Here is a 26,986-nt window from a genome sequence, read left to right as displayed (position 1 = left end):
TTTTGATGGGAAGAGTTGAAATTGCAATCATGAAGAAAAATGCCATGCATTCACTTCTAACATAAGGAATCCAAGGGGGGTTTTGTTTTAATTCAAATTGGGAATATTAGGAAAGCGTCAATTGGGATTTGATATTGTTGATTGGCAATCAACCAATGTAGTCAGTATTGTGGAAGTGTTGATTGGTAAATGTTTTAGAAAGTATTTTTTCTTCAAATGTTAGTTTGTTCCCAGTAATTTAATTCAGTTCTTTTGATTTTATTTATTTAAGTTTATTTCATGTTTCCTTAGATAAAATTGATCACATATCACTCTAGGAATTTAAATTCAAGTGAATAACTCAAGGAAAAAAAAAAAAAAAAAAAACTTACCTATTCAGATGAATCTTTTTAACTAACTCTTGTAATTATCTGTGGTTATAAAATATGTATTTGGGAGTAGGAGACTTGAACTCTCGACATCTTAATTGGAACATTAAGTGGTGTCAATTGAGCTAGAAGACTCAATAATAATAATAATAATAATAATAATAATAATAATAATATATTATTATTATTATTATGTTCCAACTTAATTTTATTTGTTAAAAAAAAATTCATAAACCCCTTTAATCCGCCAATTACATTTCAAGTTGAAATAATCCCATCTATCTAACCTACAAATTATTAGAAATATTTTTGAACCATTTTTTTTAAGTCCAATTTTGAGCCAATTAGAATTCAACATGACAAAGAGCAGTTGTTAGAGTATTTACAATTCCTATGGTAAAGGGATTCATTTTTTATTTTTTTTTTTAATAAAAAGAATTATTAAATAAAAAACAAATCGTAGATACATGTATTATAGAATTATTTTACTAATTCTAGTACAATGCATTAATTAAAATTAAAAAAAAAAAAAATACACCCAATGTAGAAGCGCAAGGACTTTAGCTTGGGTAGAACTTATTAATAAATGTGCACTCTTTCTCTCAATATCTCTTCTCTCCCCTTATTAAAGAACTAATATGAAATCCGTGCTTACGCACGAGTATGGTTAATTGTAGTGGTACTATTGATGTTAGCTTGTGTTAGGGTTATGTTAACGGGTACTCTTAAGACAATTTTTAGTAAATTATATTAGGAAAGTTTTAACACTACTTTCATAAGAAATATAAAAAACTGACAAAAAAAATTATGTTTGGTAATTTTTTTTTTCCTAAATTTTCTGTTTTCTAGAACAATTTTTTGTTTCCTAGGCCAAAAAATTTGTTTGGTAACTTATTTTAGGCCAAAAAAAAAAAGTTGTTTCTAATTTCCATATGATGAAGAAGATTGAAAACAGAGCTTTGGCTTTTTCATTTTTCAGTTTTCTAGAGCTTACAAAAACAAGGAGAAAACAATGACTACATGCTACTTTAATGAATCAACACACTAGTTCGAGTCACCTAACAACATTTTTTTTTATCTAATATTATTTTTACTCCCTTTCCCACTCATAGAATTTTTTTTTCCCTCTAGTTCTCGTGTCTAATATATTTTTTCTCCCAAATTTTGGCACCTAAAATTTATTTTCTATCAAATTTGTTGAGTGTCAATTGTTGGTGTGAGGTTAATTGATATTGTCAAATGGGTATTTTTTGTGTTTCGTATGAATCTATGTCCCAGCGTCCCCATATATAACCTCATGCCATAAAATTACTATTGCTTCCATAGATTTTTGATAATAAAAAGGTATGATAGAAAATGCTTTTTTCTTTTCCACTAATCAAATGTGTTTTTCATTTTAAAAACACAAAAAATCTGTTTTTTTCTTTTTTCTTTAAAAACAAGAAAATGAAAACAGAAAACGAAAATAGTTACCAAACATGACCTAATTGTTTTATTATTTTCCTATACAATATTTCTAAAAATAGTTCCTAAACCAATGCGCTTAGGGCATTCATTAACATTTCTCTTAAACATATAGCACATTAGTTTGACCAAGACATTGGAAGATTTGGATGAAATACCTTATAAATTTGATCCTTATTAAAGTGGGGTATTTGAAAAGAATGGTTTTATTAAGAGGAGGAGCTAGGAGGTTTCACTCTTAAGGCCTTTTCCATTGGACTCCTCTGTTCTTATAGTGTTGTAAATAGTTGCAATTGTACATGAATGAAATTACTAAGTCAGTGTTGTACGTACCCAAAAATCCCCTTAATGGATTGGACTAACATTTGGGCTCACAATTTATTTGTAAGGTGGGTTTTGAATTTCTTACTATGGGTAGTTCCTTATTGGGTATATTAACTGCACCCTACAACCCCCATGAATTTCTCTCCTCACCCCTTCAGACTTCTCTTTATGGGCAAAGCTCTCTCTCTCTCTCTCTCTCTCTCTCTCTCTCTCTCTCTCTCTCTCTCTCTATTTTTACTCCCGATCAACCCCCCATTCTCTCTACTCACTCCTATTTATAGCTTGAGGTTGGTGAGGTGTTCATGATTGCATTTTGGCCTCACTCGTGTGGTGGGCTCCGATTTAATCATTCCTGCCAAGGAATATGCTTCATTAGAAATAGTGGTAATGGCATTGGTATTGGTTCCAGCCTCTAATAGATTGCTCAACTGTGATACTTCCTAAGGCAATACCGAGCTGCTGAGATCATGGGCTGACCTGAGTAAATGTATCCCTGACCAAGTCATACCTGATTGTTATGGGCTTGCCTATCATGCATCCAAAATGAAATCGGCTCACCATTAGACTTGGGCTTGGTGATGTTCCTAGAGATTGTTTAGGCCAAGGCCCAAGGCCCAATGGACTCGGGATCATGTCCCGTACAATAGCCCCCTCTTGATTTGTGTCCAGCTACGGGAACGAATCAAGGACAATTTGACAGGCTGGAGACTCCTCGGGAAGCTTAACCGTCAGTCATTAAATGAATTAATGCCCTTTTAAAAGGAGCGTTATGTCAGGCTGTCAAGTCTAACCGCAATCATGACCTGACGGTTCATGAACCGAGGCCATGAGTGTTGGAGTTGCAAAAAGAATTTAAAAATATTTTCTCGCTTCTTTTTCATTAAATGCTCTCTCCCTATAAATAGTTCCTTCTAACTCTTCATACTATTTTTTCATGCCCCTACTCCATCAACTTTCTCTCTACTAAGCATACTCCTCCCGTGCATAGATTCTCCAACCAAGATCACCAACTCCTAGAGCCCCCAGTAAGTTTCTTCATTCCTTCTTTCTTTTTATTCAAATTCTTTTCCTCACTCTAGAATTAAGAATGGGTTACTCACACTTTCTTAACACAGAAGAATCTTTGACTAATTTTAGGGTAGTTTATGATATTCCTAGGGACGTAGATGTTGCTTATTTGCCATGAGGGTGACATCGTTCGTCAGCGACACCCTTATGTAGTTTTTTTTTTTTTTTTTTTTTTTTTTTTTTTTTTTTTTTTTTTTCCTTAATGGCCATTTTGGAGGGAGTGGTTAGATTTTCCCGTGGACCCCCTAACATTCGGTACCCTTAGGTTTTACGGTTTATGTCCTGACCAACTTCCCCCTAATTTTTATCGAGTAGTAAGTTGTATCAGTCAATTAAACCAAATCTACGGGTTACAACTAGACTACCATGACATAAAATTTATATACAATTTATGCAGTAACATTAAATCTGACTACTACCTTAAGGTCAGGGATGTACGGGTACGGCTCATATCGTGTCTTCTCAATTCTAACAGAAACTCGGCGGGAGAGTATGTCGAAGTGAGCAGCAACTGGCTTGCCGGCGAGCTCACTTGCCCAAATTTGCCATGTGATTTTGGTCGGTACCGTGCATATTTAACTGTTTTCATTTTTGTGCTTTGCTCGCCCTTATTTTCATTGAAACATGTAATAACCCATTTTCGTCTTATTTTGGTGCAAAAGGCAAGAGGTTTAAGCCGGACATCAGGGTTGTGCATGTGAGAGATCTAAATTTTGTGCTCCAATTAGAGATATTTGTGAATTCTGACTGGTAGCTCTGAGCATCTCATCTCATACTCAGTTGTAATCCAGTTTACTCCATTTGGCAGCCCTTCGGACAAGCCCTGTTGGTGGATAGCCCCTTATTGTTGTACATTGACGTGCGGCATCCTAATTTATTTCCCCCTAATCTCATTGTAGGTGAAGCTCGAAATTTTGGCCCCCGACTAGTTAGAATAGAATCACTAGTACCTGTGAGGGACAATTCAGCAAATTTCGTGTCCTAGAATCATATAGTCCATAGACCTGTTGAGGAGCCCTAAGCCCGAGTTCAGACAGCCGAGCAAGCAGTAGCCCAGTTGGTAAACTCTTCCAAAGTAGACACCAATCAAGGCGAAGACGAGATGGTGGTCAAAAGATCAATGACCCTTAACCGTTTTTTGCCTAGCACCCGTCCAGCAGCGCAACAGTAACAAACCCAAGGTAGGAGTCAGACTCCCCTTCCTCCTCCTCCTACCCGCAGTTGGAATAGGCAGCGCACAACCGACCAACCGCCAAGAGTCTCAGATGCTCCTTCGAAAACCCTACCACCTCGGACATTAGAGGGCATAGTCATTTGGGAACCTACTAGTGGCCCCCGTTTGGCCGCGCAAGTCGGGTCTAATGTGGCATCCTCTTCCCACCCAGATGTGGATTGGTAGACCATCTTCAGGCTCACGAATAAGCCTCTTCCCGTGACGGTTAGTGTTAGGACCTGGGCATAAGGTGAGGGTGGCCAAGTTGCCCGAAGTTTGGTGTAGGGCCTTTAACTTCCTAAGGATGTGCACTTTTTCTCGGGTGGCACCAATGAGTCTTTAGCTGCCCGGTTGCAGTGACATACGATAGCGGTAATACACACCTTTTTCTCTCTTGCACAAATGTACTTGTATTTCTTTTTCTTTTCATGTTTATCATTATTGTATTACCGGGCCGCACAACTAGTTCATGTAATAGAAGACCAATTGAAGGAGGCTATTGAGGATGTTGACCGAGAAAAGGCTTTGAAGAATGTTGTTGTAGCCATTACAAAGGATAACGGCAAGGCTGCCGAGCTTGCCAAAAATAGGGGACATACGTCTGAGAAGGCTCAGATACTGGCAAAGTAGAAGCTGAAAGAGATGGGTGTGAAGCTGGGAGGAACAAAGCTTAAGTTGGCTGAAGTGGAGAGTTTGAATTTGGCATAGGTTGATGAGATTGCTAACCTAAAGGCGGCCCTTGAAACTTGTGAAGAGAAGTGGCACAACGAGGGCTTTGCAGATGCTAAAAACTTCGTGGAACCAATTGTCTATCAAGCACGGAGGCATGGGTTTGGGGAAGGATGGATGGCTGCTCTACAAGCCATGGGAGTGCCCGATGATTCCCCACTGAGGAATCTTGAGCAAATACCATTTCTGGAGCCTCCTCCCCCCAATCAAAATCCTTTGGGTGTTGACGATGAAGAGGATACTCCCAACATGAGGGAGTTGGTGCATAAGGGAGTTAATTGATCTTGAAGTCACCAGCAACCTTAATGCTACGTGGGGTGCCCAACTTGCCAGGATGTTCAAGCTCAGCCATTCTTTGTTGCTTAGCTTGCCAGGGACGTACCAACACAGCCTGCCGAGGACGCTATCCCACCTCAGCCTACTAACCCTACTACTTAAGCCCGTAGAAAATGTTTAACTTACCTTACTTTTTTGCTTTCTCTTTTCTTTATTTATTATTTTTTCTTTGCTCAGTTTGCTTATGGTCACTGGGATGTGGTGACGAAACACTGATTTTACTTTAGTTTGTGTTAATTTTATTTCATTTAGTTAGTCACCATAATGTGGTGATAGGACATCTAGTTCAGTCATATTTATGAATAATTTCTGCGTTGCTATTAAATTATTTCTGCTATATTTTACTCTTGTGCATTTGTGCTGATTATGTAACTAATTAAGGTTTGCTAGTGGTCGGTGATAAGGGTTAAATTAATTAAAGGTTACCCTAATTGAGCACATTTGCCATAAGTAAAATGTAGATAAGGACTCTACTTGTTTGGTGAACTGGTTTATCCTTATAAAAAATAGAGATTAGGTTTTCACTTGTTCGGTGATAGGGATCTAATTGAGCACAGGCGCTTGTCCTTGGCAAAAATAGAAATAAGGTTTCCACTTGTTTGGTGATAAGGATTGAACTGAGCATAAGCTTCTATTCTTAGAAAAATAGAGATTAGGAAGACAAGAAAGGTAATTCGACCTCTATACATACACGCATAAACATTGTTCTTTACACAATAGTTGTATGTAACTTGTAATTCCTCCTAAAGTTAGTGATAAAATCTTCGTAAATTTTGGACATTCCATGGCCTGGGGAGTGGTCTCTCATCCATATCCTCCAAGTAATAGTAACCCTGTATGGACCTTCCCAATTTGGAGCTAACTTTCTTGCATTGGTATCTCGGATGTTCCCCACTTCTTTCCTCAACACTAAGTCTCTAGTGCTAAACTCCCTATTTTTGACATCCTGGTTGTATTGATGAGCTAGCTTCTATTGATACTCAGCAAACCTAATTCCCAGTGTTCTTCTAGCGAGTCTAACTGTTTTACCATAAGCTCCTCATTTTCAACTAGGACAAATCTTGAGACCTGAGCATTGCACAAGCTCACTTCAATTTGGTATCACCACTTTCCCTCCGTATGTCAGTGAAAACGGGGTTTCTCTTGTGGATCTTCTAGGGCTTTTCTGGTATGCCCATAATACATTTGGTAACTCCTCGGCCCACATTCCCTTTGTTCCTTCCAATCTTTTCCTCAATCCGTTCACAATCACCTTATTAATAGCCTCAGCCTGGCCATTACTTTGCCGATATGCCGGGATGGAATATCTGTTCTTAATACCGAGGTCACTACAAAACTTTCGGAAAGCTTTACTATCAAATTGCAATCCATTGTCAGATACTAGAGATTCTGGCACTCCAAATCTTGTTACAATATTTAACATCTACATCACAGACATAGGCTAATGCCTCGACCTCAGCCCACTTTGTGAATAGTCCACAGCTACCAAAACAAATCTTCGATTTCCCGTATCCTAGGGAAATGGACCAATAATATCTAGATCCCATTATGCAAAGGGCCATGGGCTACTGATAGGGTTCAAACTTCCTACAGGTTGGTGTATCAAAGGGGCATGCTTCTGACATTACTCACATTTTTGGATGTATTTGGTAGCATCCTTGTGCATTTGTGGCCACTAGAATCCCAGGGTCATTGCTCAATTGGCCAATGAACGTCCCCCAATATGACTACCGCATACCCCTTCGTGGAGCTCGGTCAAGAGCTCCTCAACCTTACTAGGGTGCAAATATTGTAAGTACGGTCCCCAAAAGACCTTCGGTACAATTTACGATCTACTGACAACCAATACCAAGCCGCCATCTAGCGCATTCTGTTTGCCTCTTTACAATCAGCTGGTAGTCGATCCTCGGCCAAAAAGTCAATGATTGGATCCATCCAACATGGCTTAGACATAGTAACCATCGAGACATTAACCCTTGCATCAATACTTGGTTCTGCTACCACCTCCACCTTGATTAGCCGAAGCACCTCCTCAGTTTGCAATGACACCAAGGTGGCTAGAGAATCGACATGCTGGTTCTACCCCCTAGCAATTTGAATGACTTTTACTTTCTGAAATTGATTCATAATTTGCTTTACCAACCGTAAATAATCAATCATCCGAGTATCTTTGGCTTCAAAGCTTCCCTGCACTTAATTAACAGCTAACCGAGAATCTGAGTAAACCTCCACTTCCCAGGCACCCAAATTCAAAACAGCTCTTAGTCCGGCAAATAAGGCTTCATACTCAGCCTCATTGTTGGAAGCCTTAAAACCCAATCTAAAGAAATGTTCCACCCTTATCCCTTCCAGCGTGATGATAACAATTCCTGCCCCAGCCCCCAGTGCACTAGATGCACCGTCCACAAATACTTTCTACGGCCGGACCTTCATACAACAAACAATCTCCACCTTCATTCTCGGGGAAAATTCTGCAACAAAGTTAGCAAGAATTTGACCCTTCACTGAACTCCTGGATCTGTACCTTATATCAAAAGCGCCCAATCGGGTTCCCCACTTGCCTATCTTGCCCGTGAAATCAGATCACTTCAACAATGATTGTAGGGGATACTCGGTTAACACGTAGATGGTATGGGTTTGAAAATAATGAGGCAACTTCCATGTGGCATGAACTAAAGCCAACACCAACTTCTCTAGGGGTAAATATCTCGTCTCAGTGTTGACTAGAGTTTTACTTACATAGTATACTAGCGTCTGTACACCTTGGTCCCTTAGTAACACAACACTTATGGCATGCTTGGATACCAAAAGATACATGAACAAATCCTTACTAGGCTTTGGAGCTGACAACATAGGTGCCCACATTAAATACTCCTTCAAATCCTGGAAAGCCTTTTCAAATTCCTCGGTCCACTGAAATCCCCTCCATTTTTCCAAAAGTTGATAAAATGGATGGCACTGTTTTGCAAACTTAGAAATGAACCGGTTTAGTGCAACTATCATGCTGGTTAGCACCTGGACCTCCTTTGGATTGCTCGGCGATCTGAGGTATTCTACAGCTTTGATTTGGTCGGGATTGACTTCTATTCCTCGGTGTGTGATCATATACCTGAGGAACTTGCCAGCCCCCACTCCAAAAGCACATTTGTCGGCATTAAGATGCAACTTGTGTTGTTGAAGTACTTCAAACACATCCTTAAGATCATCGATGTGCCCTTTTTCCACTTTACTCTTGACCACCATGTCATTAGTGTATACCTCTACCATATGCCCAATCTTATCCCTAAACATCCTCTACATCATCCATTGATAAGTGGCCCCAGCATTTTTTAAACCAAATGGCATCATAGTATAGTGATAATTAGCATCGGGAGAAATGAACGCTGTCTTTTCTTGATCCTCGGTAGCCAAGACAATCCAATGGTAACCTTGAAAAGCATCTAGGAAACTCATCCTCGGGTATCCATATGTTGCATCCACTAGCTGATTAATCTCCGGTACAGGGAAAGGGTCCTTCGGACATGCTCGGTAAAATTTGCATAAACCCTCTATTTCCCATTCTTTTTTTTCACCACCACAGTATTCGTAAGCCATTCCGAGAAGAAAACTTCATTTATTGCCCCTGCTTCTTTTAACTTTTTTACCTCTTGCTTGATAGCCTCAACGTGGTCTTTAGCTAACCTCCTTGGTTTTTGCTTCTTGGGAGGAAATAATGGACCCGCGTTGAGCCTATGAACTATAAACTCGGGATCTACCCCAGACACCTCGTATGGGCTCCAAGCAAATACATTTATATTCTGTACAAGCAGTAACAATATCTCCTATTTGGAAACTCCTATCCTCCTCTAACAATATCTTCACTTTTATTAAATCCTCGGCATAGCTAGCCCCCTTTTCCTTTTGGGGTTTTTGTAATTGCTATAAGGGAACCTCCTCAATAGGTTCCTTCTGCTTAATCTCGCTGTATACGGGGATAATGAATTGACCACTATAAAGGTCACCATTACCTCCTTGCCTTCCATGTTCACGGGGAGCAAAATCTACCCCTCAGGGATCACCATCTGACCATCAAACCCAACTAGGGGTTTATTGTACTTAGAAAAATCTTCATTCTTCAAGCCAAACCCTTTGAACATATCGGGGTACATTACTTCGGCACACTTCCTTGGTCAACTAACACCCTCTTCACTATAAAACCATTTATTCGGGCTGTGACCACCAAAGCATCGTCGTGTGGCTGGGTCGTTCCTTCCAGATTGTTATCATCAAAGGCAATGGGCTCCTAAGTAAACTTCAACGTCTTTTCGGAGGGTTGCTCATCCTGACAACTCTTCACCAGAACCACTGCCAGTATCCCTTTCCTCTGGGTCACTAGGGTACCCCTTAAAGTGGCATGGATGACCTCTATCACTCCTAAAAGGGGTGGAAGAGGATTCCCCCGAGGTTGGGCACCCTGTTCTGTCTCTTGACTTCTTGGGTCCACAACAAACTCCTTTAAGTGCCCCGTCCTTACTAACTACTCCAAATGATCTTTCAACACCCTACATTGTTTGGTAGTATGCCCTCTATCCTTATGATAAGTGCAGTAATGATTTTGATTTCTTCTCGATGGGTCACACCCCATCTTGTTCAACCATTGAAAGTATGGTTCGTTCTTAATTCGATCCACAATTCTGTGCACTGGCTCTTTCAAATGTCACATTTACTTCCCTCGCTTGAGTGCCCAATTCCTAGATTCTCAAATCCCTCTAGGGTCTTGAATGAAAACCCCCTTGCCGGGGTTGGCTCGTGATTGGAGCCTTGCCTTTGTTTTTCTGCCAATCATCCTCTAACCTTTTGTATTCTTCAATATGTCTTATATCCTCGGGAGGCCTCCTTGTTAGCGAATCTCATAATTCGGAATCCTCGAGCAATCCCAATCGGAAAGTGCTTGCTGTGATTTTTTCATTTCCCTTACCGATCTCATTGTACAGTTCCCAATGCTGGCTAGTGTAATTGCGAAGAGTTTCCTTAGCTCCCATCTTCATAGATAGCAATGCGTCCATTAGTTACGATACCCGGCTATAGGTCATAAACCGGACCCCGAACCCTTAAATCAGTTCAGCAAAACTATGAATCGAGCCCTTCCTCAACCTATTGAACCACCTTAGAGCAGTGGGCCTAAAACTTGAAGGAAACGCCTTACACATCAGCGTGTCATTATGACTGTGCAAAGATATCATTTGGACATAATGGCTTACATGTGCTACTGGATCCGTCTTCCTATCATAAGAGTTAAATGGAGGTCTAGTAAATCTACTGGACATTGGTGCCCCTTTGATATCTCCTGAGAACGGTAATCGAGCAGCTCTTCGCAATGCTCGGCTTATAGCATCCATGGCAGCATTCTAGGGTCGTTGCCCTTCTGGGGAAATCGAGTCTCTATTTGCATACTCCTGAGAGACTGGTCTCGGTGTTAATAGGACCTGGATTGATGGGACGCCTCTCTGTGGCTACTCCCCACACTTGCTGACCCCTCTGCACACTCTTCATGTTCTCTTCTTCGACGCCTACCTTTTTCCTCCAACTCCAAATCCCTTACCAATCTACGCAAGCGTTTGAGTTCTTCATCCCTCATGCATCCAAAATGAAATTGGCTCACCATTAGACTTGGGCTTGGTGATGTTCCTAGAGATTGTTTAGGCCAATGCCCAAGGCCCAATGGACTCGGGATCATGTCCCGTACAGGTGTGCTGATATGTATAACTGTAATTTTTCATCCCGCTAGAAGTTTTTGATTTGCAAAAGCAAATTTAGATTTTTTTAAAATTTTTTATTTATTTATTTTAAAGGAGGTTTGTACAATCTAAATAAAGAATAGGGGAAAGGAATAGTCATTCAGTTGGGAAGAGGAAAAGTTGAGAAGAGGAAGAGACGAGAGAGAGTGTGTGCGATCTGCAAAAAAACTGTTTGATTTGGGGAAGCAATTCCAAATCAGGTGAGCTATTACATATATAGGGTTGAGTTCAAGTTACACCTTGTGTAACTTTAAGTAATGTTACACCACCCAATATTTTTTAATAGATCTGAATTTTGATAAATTCACCGTTAGATTACATTTTCTTTGTATATTCTCCATGCTTACAAAATTTAAAGATGATCAAAGATTAATAGCTATGTCATCAAACGATTATTTAAAGTAAAGTTTTTGTAGTTTAAAATAATGCATAAAAAATGAATTTATTGATCAAATGATAAATTATATTTGATTGGCATGAAAATTGGCATGTGTGTTAAGAAAATATAGAACATGTAATTCAATGGTTGGATTTTCAAAATATGAATTCAATAACAAGTTATTGAGTGATGTAATATTACTTAGAGTTACACCAGGTGTAACTTGAACCCAACCCTATATATATATATATATATATATATATGGTTGGGTTCAAGTTACACTAAATATTTTTTAATTAGATGCAAATTTTGACAAATTCATTGTTAGATTACATTATCTTCGTATATTTTCTATGCTTGCAAAATTTTAAGGTGATTAAAGATTAATAACCATGTCATCAATTAATTGTTTAAATTCAAATTTTTGTAGTTTAAAATAATGCATAAAAGATAAGTTTATAGATCAAATGGTTGATAACATCCAATTGACATGAAAATTGGCTTGAGTGTTTAGAACATATAGAACATGTAATTCAATGGTGGAATTTTCAAAATACGAATTCTATAATAAGTTGTTGGGTGGTATAACATTGCTTAGAGTTACATCATGTGTAACTTGAACTCAACCCATATATGTATAAGGCTTTCAATTATGACACCAAATCAAAAAAAAAAAAAAAAAAAAAAAAGCCTTATCGCACGCGCAAATCGCATGTGAAGAGACTAGTAGAATGTATAAAAGAGTGACCATGGAACCCCGAAATGCTATGTTAGAACTTAGAATAGACTAATAAATACAGAAAATTTCCACTCCCATCATCAAAGAGGAACCACTTCAGAGATTAAGAGTGTCCCACATTGCTTAAGAGAGCGTGTTGTGTATAGTATAATTTGCCTCATCCTCTCTTAAAAGTTACCATGACTTTTGAGTGGAGTTGTGGTGTGCTTTTGTGTTAGAACCTCTTTCTCTCTCTCTTTTGTGTGTGTGTGTTTGTTTCTCAAAAAAAAAAAAAAAAAAAAAAAAAAAAAATTTAGAGATTAGGGAGCTGTTTGGTAAAGTTGTTCTAGTTTGATTGTATTTTTTTGAAATACGTGTGGATAAGAAAGTGTGTGAAAATGCATATAATGTTGTTTAAAAACTGAAACATGTTGTTAAACTACTATATCATTTTGGCCTAAGAGTGTACCTCACGTTAAGACTTTTACTGTGTTTCAAAAGACTCTTCTAGTCTTCTCTGCGTTCTATTTCTACACAATCTAAAAAGTCCAATTTTAGTGGAAATTCACTTTCTCTCTACATTCTAGATTCTACACAACCCAAAAGTGCTATTTGAATGGAAAATAGTCTAGTAAAAAATAGTTATGACTTATGATATCATAAATTCTCTTCCTCTTATCTTTTTTTATAATGGTAAATATAATATCTAAAAAAAAAAAAAAAAGGAGAAGAAGAGAAAGGAGAGAAAGAGAACAAAGAATAAGAGCAACCATATAAATATAATAACTTTAGTATTAGTTTTTTGATCCATCAAACTATATATCACAGCGCTGAAGTAGTTAATAATCATTTTTCTATTGTTTCGGTCCTTTTTCTTAGTGGCTATTATCCTTTTCAAATTGCCAAAAATAATCTTAAAAAATTAACAGTGAAACACAAACTACTCACTTTCTCTATATTATTCTACTTCTACTCAAACCAAAATTTTAGTGGAAAAAAATCCGGTCAGAGTTAATCTAGTCAAAAGTGCTATTTGAATGGAAAATTAATCTAGTCAAAAATAGTTATGACATCATAAATTCTCTTCTTCTTATCTTTATTTGTAATCGTAAATATAATATCTAAAAAAATTAGCAAAAATAAACAAACAACAGAAAAAGGAGAAAGGGGAGAAAGAGAACAAACAATAAGAGGAAGTGAGCAACTAAATATAATAGAGAAATGTTATGTCCATAACAATTTCACAATAAATCATACATTGTAAGTTTTTATGGGTTATTATTAGTAGACAAAAAGTAATTTCAATGACAGATTTATATTAGAATCAATAACAATTTACCAACTATGATTTGTTGTGAAAATGTTCTGAAAACGTTGTGAACATAGCGAAGTTAATAATCATTTTTTATTGTTTCAGACTTTCAGTCCTTTTCTAAGTGGTATTGCTATTATTTCATTTTCAAATTGCCAAAAATAATTTTAAAAAATTAACAGCGAAAACAAATTACTTTTTTTTTTTTTTGGAATACAAGATAGAATTCTTCTTTAACCTAATCTAAGTGTATATGTGTGTGAAGTTTCCTCCTAGAAACTTGAACCCTGATTCTTACCCCTCACGCCTCACAAACACTTATACTTGTGGTGAAAACAAAGTACTTACTTCCTCTTTATATTATTCTACTTCTACTCGACCCAAAAGTCATATTTTAGTGGAAAATAATCCGGTCAGGGTTAATTATGCCCAATTATCATAACTAAGTACTAACTTCATTGCTATGCGCCCACATTTTTCTTCTTACCCATTTAAGATTTATGCGTTAGCCAAGTGAGATTTATTCATTTGTCAATTGCAAAAATAGTGGTAATTAGATAAAATCTAGGCTGAAAAATTGAATCTACCTACACCCGCTCACTGAATAATGACTTCCATATTATTTCAACTAATTTGTAATTTATGTTTACACACAAGAATGATAAATTGTAGTGATGCTATTAATGTTAGTTTGGGTTATTAAATATATAGAAAATTAGTTCGACTAGGACATTTAGAGTTACTAAAATTATTTTTCCTTGCAATTTTAATGATATTGATTATGCCATGTTTCTCATTACACTGCTATATGTATATAATTCTGAAAATCACTATTTGACACTACATATACAATAACAATTCACTATCACTGTCCATGAAATTCTACTAAATAAAAGAATAAATTGGTTTAATAGTATCTCCTATATAAATTGAATGGAGATAGGTGCATGGAATCGTTTAGCTCAATTACAATTTATTACTGTTAGATTCTAAAGACTTAGGTATTTATGTATTTAGAATTCTAATATGTATTGTTGGAAAACCATGATCAAAACAATGTGTTTAGAAGTGTTTTAGTCTTGCTCAAAGTTGTGGATTTTATGTAAAGTTGGAATCGAGCTAATGCAGAAAGTATTATGCATTTCGGCCTGGCTCGATCGATCGAAGCTTAGGCTCAATCGATCGAAGCTCAGGCAGAATGTTTTTTTCTACAGATTTCCAACTCGGCCCTAGTTGTTTAAAATGTTTTAGGGTTTTCTAATTTGTCCTAAGTATAAAAGGAAAACCCTAGCCACGTTTTAGTGTTGCTCATATTGCGGTTTGTATAAATCTCTTGTGAGATCTAGAGGAGCTTTCCTTTACACAAACTTAAGGTTTTCAAGGAAAAGATCTATCTACACCTTGATGATCAACTCGGTTGCTGCCATAGAAGCTTAAAGAAAACACAAGTGGGGGTGCTTGTATCTGGTGGTGAATCCAAGAAAGAAGGAGTTCGTGGATTCGGAGCTTGCATGTGGTCGTGTCAGTAAGTTCTACTGGTTGGTAGCAATAAGAAGTCGAGCATGGGAGCTTGTAAGTCTTATTATATGAACTTCGATTCTTTCAAGATATTGGATTCAAGTTTACCTTGAGGATAGTTAGGTTAAATCCTCCCCAGGTTTTTACCGGTTTGGTTTCCTAGGTGATCATATTTTGTGTTATTTATTTTTCTGCTGCTTATTGGAAAGTAAGGATGAAAGCATTCTTGAAATCGATTGATGAGAGAGTCTGGAACTCTGTTGAATATGGATGGGAGAAGCCCACTACTCCTATTAGTGAGTGGGAAACTTCTTAAAAAGAAGCAGCTGCGTTCAATAGCAAGGTTATGAATGCTATCTTCTACGCTGTTTCCATAGAGGAATTTAAGAGAATCTCTAATGTTGAGGTTGCTCATACTGCTTGGAATATCCTCCAGATTGTGCATAAAGGCACAAAGGTTGTCAAATCAATAAATTGCAGCAATTGACTTCTAAATTTGAAAGCATTAGAATGTCTGATGATGAATCTTTTGATGAATTCTATGCTAAATTGAATGATATTGTTAATTCTGCTTTTAACTTGGGTGAAATCTATGATCAACCTAAAATTGTTAAGAAGATTCTTAGATCTTTAACTAAAAACTTTAGACCCAAGGTGATTGTCATTACTAAAAGCAAGGATGTGAACTCCATCCCTGTTGATGAACTTGTAGGATTTCTTCAATCCTATGAGTTGGATCTACCCAAAACTACCAAATCCAAATCAATGGCTCTTAAGTCAGTTGATGATGTTGAAGGAGGTGGATTTGATGATGAGCTCTCTGCTACAGAGATTGCTTACCTTGCCAAAAACTTTAGAAACTTTCTCAGGAATAGTAAGAGAAAGGCAAGAGGCACGAACACTGCTGAACCTAGAAACTTTAGGAAGCATGATCCCACTAAGGTTAACAATAATGATAAACCTAGAGAAAAAGTTGGTCAATCTTCTAATAACTCTTTGGGTTCTCAGTGTTTTGGATGTCAAGGGTATGGTCACATGAAATCTGAATGTCTTACCTATTTGAAGTCTAAGGGTAAGGCTATAGCTGTAACCCTTAGTGATGGTGAAGTTTCTGATAATGAGTCTGATTGTGATGAGGATGGAAACTTCATTGCTTTCACCGCTACTACTGTAGTCGATGAAAGCATATCTATTGAAGAGAACCCTTCCGATGGGGAACTCTCTAAAGATGCAGATCTTCAAGAGGCCTATAATAAACTTTGCAAAGTTGCTGCAAAGGATGCTATGAATGTTGAACTTGGCTTGAAGAAAATTGAATCTCTTGAGCTTGATAAGAAGAATTTGCTTGTAAAACTGTTTGATACTACTGAACTTTTGAACAATGTGAAAACTGAGAATATGCTTTTGCTTGATAAAGTTAAATCTTTGGAACTTGATTTATCTGTTGCTAGATCTACTAGTTCTAAACTTGATCAAATGTTGAGTGTTCAAAAGTCTCCTTCTGACAAATTTGGTTTAGGTTATGTTGAAAGCATCTCTGTGTCTGCTCCCCATTCCACAAACTTTATCCCTTCATCTTCCTCTGAACCTTTTGTGAGTGAGATTGTGAGTGAGACTGTCAAACCCCCTGTGAGTGAGGTTGTTAAACCCATAGAAGTTTCATTAGATAGGAAGATTAGGGTTGATCTGAGAGAGTCTAAGTCTAAGAAGCCTACCTTATCTAAGGACAAGACACATGATAAGCCTGCATGGGTTTGTTACTTTTTTGGAAAGTCTGGACACATACGTCCAAACTGTTACAAGCTACATGCTGCAAAGAGAGCAAACAAACCAAAAGTACCTGTGCCTCAAGCACAAGATCCTATGGTACTCATTGGTGAATTGGTAAAGGTTTTAAACCTTTATTCCAATCCTGGAGTTGGTAATCATTCCCATGTGAATAAGAACTCCAATGCTCATGATGCATTTAAAAGGTTTTGGATACAAAAGACTCGAACTAACTGAGTCTTCCTGACATGGTCCTTGTGCTTCATTGCTCTACCTTTTGTGACCATGGTTCTTTGGTTTTGATTTTTTTTGTTTTGTGTTCTAGGGTTTGCATTGCATAACATTCATGCATTTCATTCTAGTTTTTTTTAATAAAAAAAAAAATGGGAAGAAAAAGGAAGCAAATTGTGTTTGGTACTATTCTTCTTGGTTTTTGAGAACAAGGTTGGTTAATTTATTTTCACATAACATGTTTTTTGTACCTTGTTTAGCTTTGATGAGCTTAATTATTGCACTTTACTAATTGAAACTTTGTAGTGCATGTTGTGTGGGAAAGATGTTTATTGTTTTTGATTACTCTGTCTTAATCTTGAAGTCACATGTTTTTGACTGTCGAACTTGAATTTTTAGAGAAAGGCATAAATAACCATCTCACCACTGTTCACTAGCCAATCATGAACACCTTATTGCATATCATAAGATTTTGTGCTCGAGAAAGTGTAGCACATGCACAAAAAGAATATAAGGTGAAGTCTCGGTTTAAAATTGCTTAAATACTTAAAATTGGTGTGTACTATTAGGTTTGATGCCAAAATCACATGACTTAAAATTGGTGTGTATATTATGAGGCAAAAATTCAAGAAACTTACATGATTGCAAGCTTATGATCGAGGAGATGTGGGAGTTATATGATGTAACTCTTTAGGTGATAGTTTCTTTCAAATTCTATGTGATGATTTTTGTAGACTTTGTGATTGATTGCTTTTCATATATCACCTCACATGTATCTCAAGTTTTTGCTAGTTGCACACACTATACAAGTTACTCTTTGCTAATCTTTGTACATGTTATTGTGTGTGTTTATGGTTTGATCAACCAAGTTTTGCAAATACCTTGAATTTTGTGCAAAATTAATTTGATGCTTGAAAATCTATGGAGAATGCAAGAAATTTTAACTTTGGGAATTTTGGGATTAAATTCTTGTTTTTGAAAAACACATCATCACATACTCATGCATTTTGTTCTTCAATTTCAATGCTGTGAGTTGATTCTGAATTTTTTTTTTCAAAAACTGTGTTTTTTTCTCAAATTTAGTGTGCCTCTGCCCATTTCGATCGATACATTCTATTTTTCGATCAATCAAATTTTTAAAATATGTTTGAGAGAGCCTCTGACTGTTTCGATCGATCGAAACTGATTTTCGATCGATCGAACTTTTTTTAAAATTGTTTTGTTAAAGTCTCTGTCTGTTTCAATCGATCGAGGTTGTTTTTCGATCGATCGAAACTCGTGAATCAAGTTGTTTTTAAAAGTCAGATTGGACTTTTTCAAACTTTTCAAACTTTCCTCTCTCTCTCCGATTTGGCAAGGCTCCACTAAGGATTTTTTGTCGTTTTCCTTCGAAATTTTTGCAAGGTTTTCCTCTCTCTAAGCCGGTAAGTCCTTTATGCCCTTCCTTTTGCATTTTATTTTATGATTTCATGCATTTTTCATGCATTTCATTGGGTATTTTCGGCACTTTTCAAATTGGGGTTTTTGATGTTTCAAGCCACTTTTTCTGAAATTGATCATTAGGTTTTACTTCTATATTGTTATATTCATGATATATGTTGGTTAATTTGATCAATTTGGGGATTTGTGAAAAATTGAAAATTCTAGGGTTTGTAATTGATCCGAATTGGGGATTTTGTTCAATTTGGCTAAATTGATGAAATTGACTTTTTTAATTGATGTAATTGGTCATTATTTTCTGAAATCTATCTTGTAAAATGATCAATTAGTCAATATCTTTCAAATTGGTCAAGTGTTTTTCAAAATTTTGGGGTTTTTGTGTTAAAACCTCTATGTTCAAGCCAATTTTGTGAATTTGAACTTAATTGCACTGCATTAGGACATGCATCATGCCATTTAACTTGTTCATGCATCATATAGATTTTATTCTATATTTTTTTCCTTGTGCTAACTTACAGTCTACCTTTGGTATTTTTTTTGTTTTGTTTTCTTTGCTTTGTGTTTTGGTCCTTATCCTAGCACCATGCCTAGGAAAACTAGAGCCCATAGGACTCCTTCCACTTCCTCTAAGTCTCCCTCTAGGAGTGAGGTGTTTAGGAATGATAGAAATCGAGAAGCCTTTGAGACCTTGAACAGTAAGCGTAAGATTTGGGCTGAGTGTGCTGTGGTTTTAGATGAGATTGATTCGGCCATTAGGGCTAACTTTGAGTCTAGAGGTTGGTTACCTCTCTTAGAGATAGATCATCCACCCCCGACTGCCCTGATTAGAGAGTTCTTTTTGAACCTCTCTTGCCACATCTATGATTCCAACACCCTTGTTAGGAGTTGGATACGAGGTGTTGAGTTCACCATTACCCCTTGGGTAGTGGCTGAGGCTCTTGGGGTTCCGGTTGTTCGGGAGCCTGACTATCCTTATGATAAGTCGCCCTCCTTAGATGTTGTCATGTCATACATCACTGGGTCATCTATCCAGTGGGGTTCTGATCCTCGGATCATGTCCGCTGAGCTTACCGAGATTGCCTATCTTTTCTTTAGGATAGCGTGTCATTCATTGTGGCCTATTTCTCATTTCCACACCATCCCTCTAGAGCGATGTGTGTTTTTGTATGCGTTCATTTCTGGTGTGTCTATCAGTTTCCCTCATCTGTTCCTTTGTTCTTTGAATGAGGTTCATAGGAGTTCTGCCGTAGGGCATGCGCTTATTTATCCTATTTTCATTCATATGATTTTGCTCTTTTTGGATCTAGATGGTTTCCCTTTTGGTGAGCCTATTCATGTTGTTGCTCCCATAGGTGCCACCTTTCTTAGACAGAGGGCTGCTCACATGCGAGCTGCTCCTTCGCGTCCTAGAGATGCGTCATCTAGTGCTATTCCCCCTCCTCCCTCTTCTACAGGTGTTGATATTGCTGAGACGTCGGGTGCTGCTGCTGCTGATGCTGATGTTGATGTTCCTCCATCGACTACTTCGGATGCTTCAGACATTCATCGTACGTTGGATCATGTCTTAACAGTTTAGGCGGCTCATGGACAAATTTTGGTGGACGTGCTTGATGAGATCCGTGCCTTGCGTGCGGAGTTGGCGTAGTTTAGATGCTCTTCCACACCGCTTCCCTTTTAATGATGGATTTTGTTTGCCCTTTGGCATTCCGTCACAAAAAGAGGGAGTATTTTGTAGAGTTTTGTCTTTCAGGGGGAGAGTATTTTGATTGGTTGGAGCTTGTGGAGTATAGATTGTATCTAGGTGCTTCACACTGTATTTTATTTTTTTTAGCTCTTGCCATGTTTTTTGATGGGATATTCATGTTAGGGGGAGTATTTTTTTTGTTACCTTATTTGTTTCTTGTTTCAAACTGTTTATTGATTTATATTTATGAGGTATTCATTGATATATGTCTCTATTGTGTGTTGTTTGAAATCAAGAATTTAATTTGTGTACTTGTATTTTTTCCACACATGCGGTTATGCATTTTGTTTAGTGTTTCAGGAAATATACAGGTTGATTCAATTGAGCTGCTGTCTACACTTGCAATTGATGGATAGTAGTTAGGATTGAATTTGTTTTATGAGCATTATTTTTGTAAAGGGCTTTTTATTTTGTAAACTTTGAGCTTCTAGTTGTGTTTTGTCACGGATTGCCAAAGGGGGAGTTTGTTAGGTTCTAAAGACTTAGGTATTTATGTATTTAGAACTCTAATGTGTATTGTTGGCAAACCAAGATCAAAACAATGTGTTTAGAAGTGTTTTAGTTTTGCTCAAAGTTGTGGATTTTATGTAAAGTTGGAATCGAGCTAATGCAGAAAGCATTATGCATTTTGGCTTGGCTCGATCGATCGAAACTCGAGCAGAATGTTTTTTTCTGCAAATTTCCAACTTAGCCCTAGTTGTTTAAAACGTTTTAGGGTTTTCTAATTTGCCAAGTGTTTTAGTGTTGCTTATATTGCGGTTTGTATAAATCTCTTGTGAGATCTAGAGGAGCTTTCCTTTACACAAATTTAAAGTTTTCAAGGAAAAGATCTATCTATACCTTGATGATCAACTCGGTTGCTGCCATTGAAGCTTAAAGAAAACACAAGTGGGGGTGCTTGTATCTGGTGGTGAATCCAAGAAAGAAGGAGTCCGTGAATTTAGAGCTTGCACATGGTCGTGTCAGTAAATTCTACTGGTTGGTAGCAATAAGAAGTCGAGCGTGGGGGCTTGTAAATCTTATTGTATGAACTTCGTTTCTTTCAAGATAGTGGATTCAAGTTTTCCTTGAGGATAGCTAGGTTAAATTCTCCCCAAGTTTTTACCAGTTTGGTTTCCTGGGTGATCATATCTTGTGTTATTTATTTTTCCGCTGCTTTGCATGATATGATCTTTGGTATTGTGATAACCTAGATTTGTTAAATTAGACTAAGTAACAACTTGGTTAATTACCTAGGTTAAATCAATTGTGTTTTTAAGGGGTCTAAAAACCATCAATTACGTTCAAGATCTTCACATACAAAATATCTAAATAAATAGTGCAAAAAATATACTAATTAGTTTAGAAAAAAAATAACAACAAAAATTTAAACAATTTAATTTGTATGTAAAGCTAATAAAGGCAAAATCTAATTTTGATTCTAATAAAATTTTCTTTGAGCTTTGGTTTATATATATATATATATATATATATTTTACCTAGGTTTATTTTATTAGTCTTCTCATTTTCTACATTGAATTAACTCACTTAGCACAAAAATTAAAAAATTTAAATTAGATGAACATGTGGCACAAAATTAAACTCTAATTGAAATCCATTATTTTTACACTAAATTAACTCACCTGACATAAAAATTTAATATTTTAAATTAGATGAGACATATGGCGTAAAATTAAACTTTAATTTAATTCTAATTTAAAATCTAATTGAATTTTTTTTTTTCAATTTTGGCTGTATATATATGTTCATTTTTGGGGGCTTGGCCTCATCTCACTCCGGACCATTTTGGTGATTGAAATATGCATAAATGTTACTTGGCTAACACATAAACATTGAATTGGTATGAATGAAAATTCTAAATACTATGTTTTTTCTCAAAAGTGAGAGGAAAAAAAGAAAAAAAATAAAAGAAAAAGGAGGCCCTTTGACACCTTTGTAATGCGTACGATAAGTTAGTTTTATTTATCAATTATTCAATTACCAACATTTGAAACTTATGCTTTAGATTATGTTTGACAAACTCTACTTTTTTCAAAAACAAAATTATAACATTCACATTTTTCTTCATACCCATTTAAGTTTTATGCGTTAGCCAAGTGAGATTTGTACGTTTGTCAATCACAAAAATAGTGGTAGTGAGATAATATCTAGCCTGAAAAATTGGACCCACCTAAACCCACACATTGAATAATGCCTTCCATGTTATTTCAATGTTCATTTTTCGTGGCTTGGTCTCATCTCACTCTGGACTATTTTGGAGATTGGAGCATTCATAAATGTTACTTGCCTAACACATAAACTTTTTTTTTTTTTTTTTTTGCACGGTAACACATAAACCTTGAATTGGTATGAATAAAATTTTTTGATACTATATATTTTCTTAAATAATAATAAAAAAAGCCCTCTTGACGCATTTGCGTGTGATAAAGCTAGTTTTATTTATCAATTATCATCTCATTATGTACATTCTAAACTTATGCTTTAGATTATGTTTGCCAAACCTTGGTAAAAGCTTAGTTTTCAAACTGTTGGTACGAGCTTAGATTATTTAATTGAAATTAAAAACTTTTTACTGAAAGTATTATAAATAAAGCTAAAAAGTAGCTGAGTAGTACAGTGAGACCTATAAATAGTACCCAAAAGTACAATAAAACTCATAAATAATAACAAAAATAAATTAAATGATAGCAAAAATAAGCTAAATGGTAAAAAATTGACTTTTTAAGCCATTGCCAAACACAATCTAAGACCCTCGAATAAGTGGTATTAGCTTTTTGAGCATACATGAGATATAATTTACTGTTTATAAATAACATTGGCCGCTTGTCTAGGTTTTCTATTTTAATAATCTTTTTGTCATGATTTTATCCCCGTGACTTCCAGCCAAAATAAATACAGAGGTGAATTTTCATTCTTCTCTTTTCTACACAACCCAAAAGTCATATTTTAGTGGAAAATATTCCAGTCAAAGTTAGTTATGACCAATAACCATAATTAAGTATTCAGCCAAAAAAAAAAAAAAAAAACCATAATTAAGTATAACACATGTGATACGCATTTGACTCTTGTTTATTTACTATTCAACCTTTTCTATAAAATAAATTTAATATTTAATCTATAAACTTACTTTTTATTCATAATTTTAAACTACAAAAACTTGAAATTTAAATATTTAATTGAGAAATAGCTATTGATTTTTGATCTTCTAAAAATTTTGTAAGTATATAATATATAAAAAGAAAATGCAATCCAATGATAATTTTTCAAAATTCATTTCCAATAAATAAATAAATAAATATATATATATATATATATATATATATTGAGTGGAGCATTGGAGTTGTAGTTATTGGCTACAACCAAGTTTGTAACTAAACTTTTTCCCTAAACAAATATTTACTAATTTGGCTTTCTTTTTATTATGGTCTTAAATAATTTTATATGAATTCAGTTACTATTTAAAATTTTAACAAAATAGGAGATCATGCAATAATGTTTTCAATAAAAGACCTACTATTATTAGTAAATTCGCTTGGGGGAGGAGGAAGGACATGTATTTTTATTGAAGGAAACTTTAAAGTTATTGAATTGTTGAGGCTTTGAAAAAGTTTTCCGCAAGTCACTCTACATAATAAAATGTTAAAATATTTAATTGGTAATTTGTGATTAGTGTATAATGAATTATGGTTTCTATAGTGTTTAGTGAGCTTACATAAAAATGATGTTTCACAAATCACAATTTATCATCACAACAAATTACAAATGTCAAATTCTACAGTTAGGTATGTGGCATTACTTTAAAAGTTGTAGAAATTCGGAAAAAAAGGGCCCCTAGACCTTGAGTCTCCCAAGTGGCTGGCCACTTCTAGTTCTAGGTCACTTCTCAATCTCTTATCTTGCTAGTAAAAGTCATACCACCATGGTAGAAGAAGAATCAACCTTGCATTCACATGAGAATAATTAGAATACCTCTCAAGAAGCCACCCGTTAATAATATCTATAAATAGCAATGAAACTGAAACACTTCTTCACAACATTTAACAAAGTGCTTACGTTTCAAACTTTTGCAGCTATGGCTTCTAAAGCATTTTCACTCCTTTTATTCACTCTCCTCCTCCTTCCTCTTCTTTCTCATGGAACTTCAAGAAACACCAATAACAAGAAATCGTCACCCTTTGATTTTCTCAAGCATTTACAAGGATGTCACAAGGGTGACAATGTCTCAGGCATCAAAGTCCTAAAAAGTTACCTTGAACAATTTGGTTACTTGAACTATAGCCATTCCAAAAAGCAAAACCATGCCAATGATGATGATTTCGATGAACCCCTAGAGTCGGCCCTTAAAACTTACCAGCTAAATTTCCACCTCAACACCACTGGGACTTTGGATGCCAAAACAGTATCCAACATGATGATGCCTCGTTGTGGTGTGGCTGATATCATCAATGGTACAAATTGGATGCGTTCAGACAATAAAAAACATGACCACAACCATGGCTCTTTACACACTGTTAGTCACTATACCTTCTTCCCTAGAAAGCAAAAATGGCCAGCTTCTAAGTACAGCCTTACCTATGGATTTCTCCCTGGCACCCAAACTAGAGCCATGAGCCCTGTTGCAAAAGCTTTTCAAAAATGGGCTGCCAACACACACTTCAAATTCTCGCGAGGTCAAGACGACACAAAGGCAGATATCAAAATTGGTTTCCAAAGTAGGGATCATGGAGACGGGTCCCCTTTTGATGGAACTGGTGGAGTCCTTGCCCATGCTTTTGCTCCAACTGATGGAAGATTCCATTATGATGCTGATGAAAAATGGAGTGTGGGAGCTGTTCCTGGTCAATTTGACTTGGAGACTGTTGCTTTGCATGAGATCGGGCACCTTCTTGGGCTCGGACATAGCAAAGTTCAAGGGGCTATTATGTGGCCTAGCATTTCTCCAGGAGGGACCAAAGGTTTGGACAAAGATGATATCAATGGAATTAAAGCCTTATATAATGTTTAAGTGTCCAAGATGGTGGAATCTTCAGTTACGTACGTACTAATATATATAGAGAGAATAAAATATTTGCCATCTACTATCGAAATACATCGTGATGGTGGTGCTACAAGGCTTACGCCATAATTATATGATCGGATTGAGGATCCACCTTGTGTAACCTTTATTAATGTTGTGATAATAACTTGCAATCAAATGTTCCCTTTATTAAGACTCTTGTTTTTGGTTTGCTCTCAAATTCTAATACGTACCTAGCCTCTTCTCAAAAAATAAAAAAATAAAAACAAAAATTTCTAATACCTAGCCGACTTAATTAATTAAGTGATATTAGGCTAATCCATTTGCACTATATATATATATATATATATATATATATAGACACTACACACACCATAAGAGAGAATATTAAGAGATAGTACAAATGAGCAAAAGCTATATATAAGATTGGAAAGCATCCCCAATCTCAACATACATAGAAAGTAAAAAAATGACAAGCTAGTGCAATTGCAAAAACAGTTGCCAATATGGTCCGTTCATCCTCCTTGCCTTTTTCTCAAAAAAAAAAAAAAAAAAAAAAAAATGTTCATCCAACATCTTAGACCCTACAAATTTTAGGTACGCCTGCTCTACTAACGACCTCGATCTTGTTCATTCTCTTTGTGCTTAATTTTATGTTCAACTTCAACTAATTTATATCCATTTGCTCCTTTCATTTCGGTTATTTTATTTTATTTTTTTGAACATCTCAAACTGTCTCAATTGATCCTCCCTTTGTTTTTTTGGTCACCGATAGAGGCCAGTCTACCATGCCATAGCATTATAATCTCTTATTTATACCATATAATTTTGTATGTATTTTTACTTATGTATCTCAAAAAAAAAAAAAAAAAAATCTTCTCTAATAATGTGAAAATCGTCAGTAGTCATCCAGATGGAGTTGAATCCTTGTCACTGTACCTGCAAATGTAGTGTAAGGCTTTCCTCAGGGGGTCACCGATGTGGTGCTTGCCACAACACCTCCGATGCCAAAGTCAGTATACAAAAGCTTTTGAGGAAATAAGAAAGCTTAGTTGGGGCCTTAATTGTGGCTTTAGTGCTCTTTTTGTAATGCCTTAGGGCTTATTAATGCGGGTTTTGATGAGCTTCCAATGGTTTTGACAACTAATTAGTAACTGTTCGAGGCATTGAAACTTCTTATTAATGACTTGCCTGCTTTTGTCCATGTTGTGGCAAGGTGGACGAATGTACTTGATGAGGTCATTTGGGTAAGAGAGTTCGTCGGTCCCATCAGCTACCCCTCCAAGTTCTGTGGTTGTCACTGCACGTCATGACGACCACCAAAAGGTGAAAGGTTTTTTGCCCAAACACGGCTCTTGGGATCTCGTTCCGTATTTAATGTGTAGTGGCGGCGCCATACACATCATGGCCACGTGGCGTGTTCTAACTGGTGGAGTTAATGCCCCACTTGTGTGACTCTCGGTTTTCTAGCTGGTTTTCAGTTTTTTGTGCCTAGTTTTTAAACTTCCTTTCTTTTCTCTTTCCCCTTCACTTTTCCCACTCTTTCGCTATTATTGCTCTATGCTTCTTCTTCTCCGAGTT

General features: G+C 36.3%; 1 protein-coding gene across 1 annotated transcript; it reads left to right on the top strand.

Annotated features, from left to right (window-relative positions):
* Positions 1 to 24,460: 24,460 nt before the first annotated feature.
* LOC126689708 (metalloendoproteinase 2-MMP-like) lies at positions 24,461 to 25,393 on the top strand. The gene has a single exon (XM_050384904.1). The coding sequence runs from the start codon at positions 24,461 to 24,463 to the stop codon at positions 25,391 to 25,393; it is 933 nt and encodes a 310-aa protein (XP_050240861.1).
* Positions 25,394 to 26,986: the final 1,593 nt, after the last annotated feature.

Source organism: Quercus robur, chromosome 6 (assembly GCF_932294415.1).
Source record: "Quercus robur chromosome 6, dhQueRobu3.1, whole genome shotgun sequence".
Classification (NCBI taxonomy): domain Eukaryota; kingdom Viridiplantae; phylum Streptophyta; class Magnoliopsida; order Fagales; family Fagaceae; genus Quercus; species Quercus robur.
This window is presented reverse-complemented; position numbering and strand designations above follow the sequence as displayed.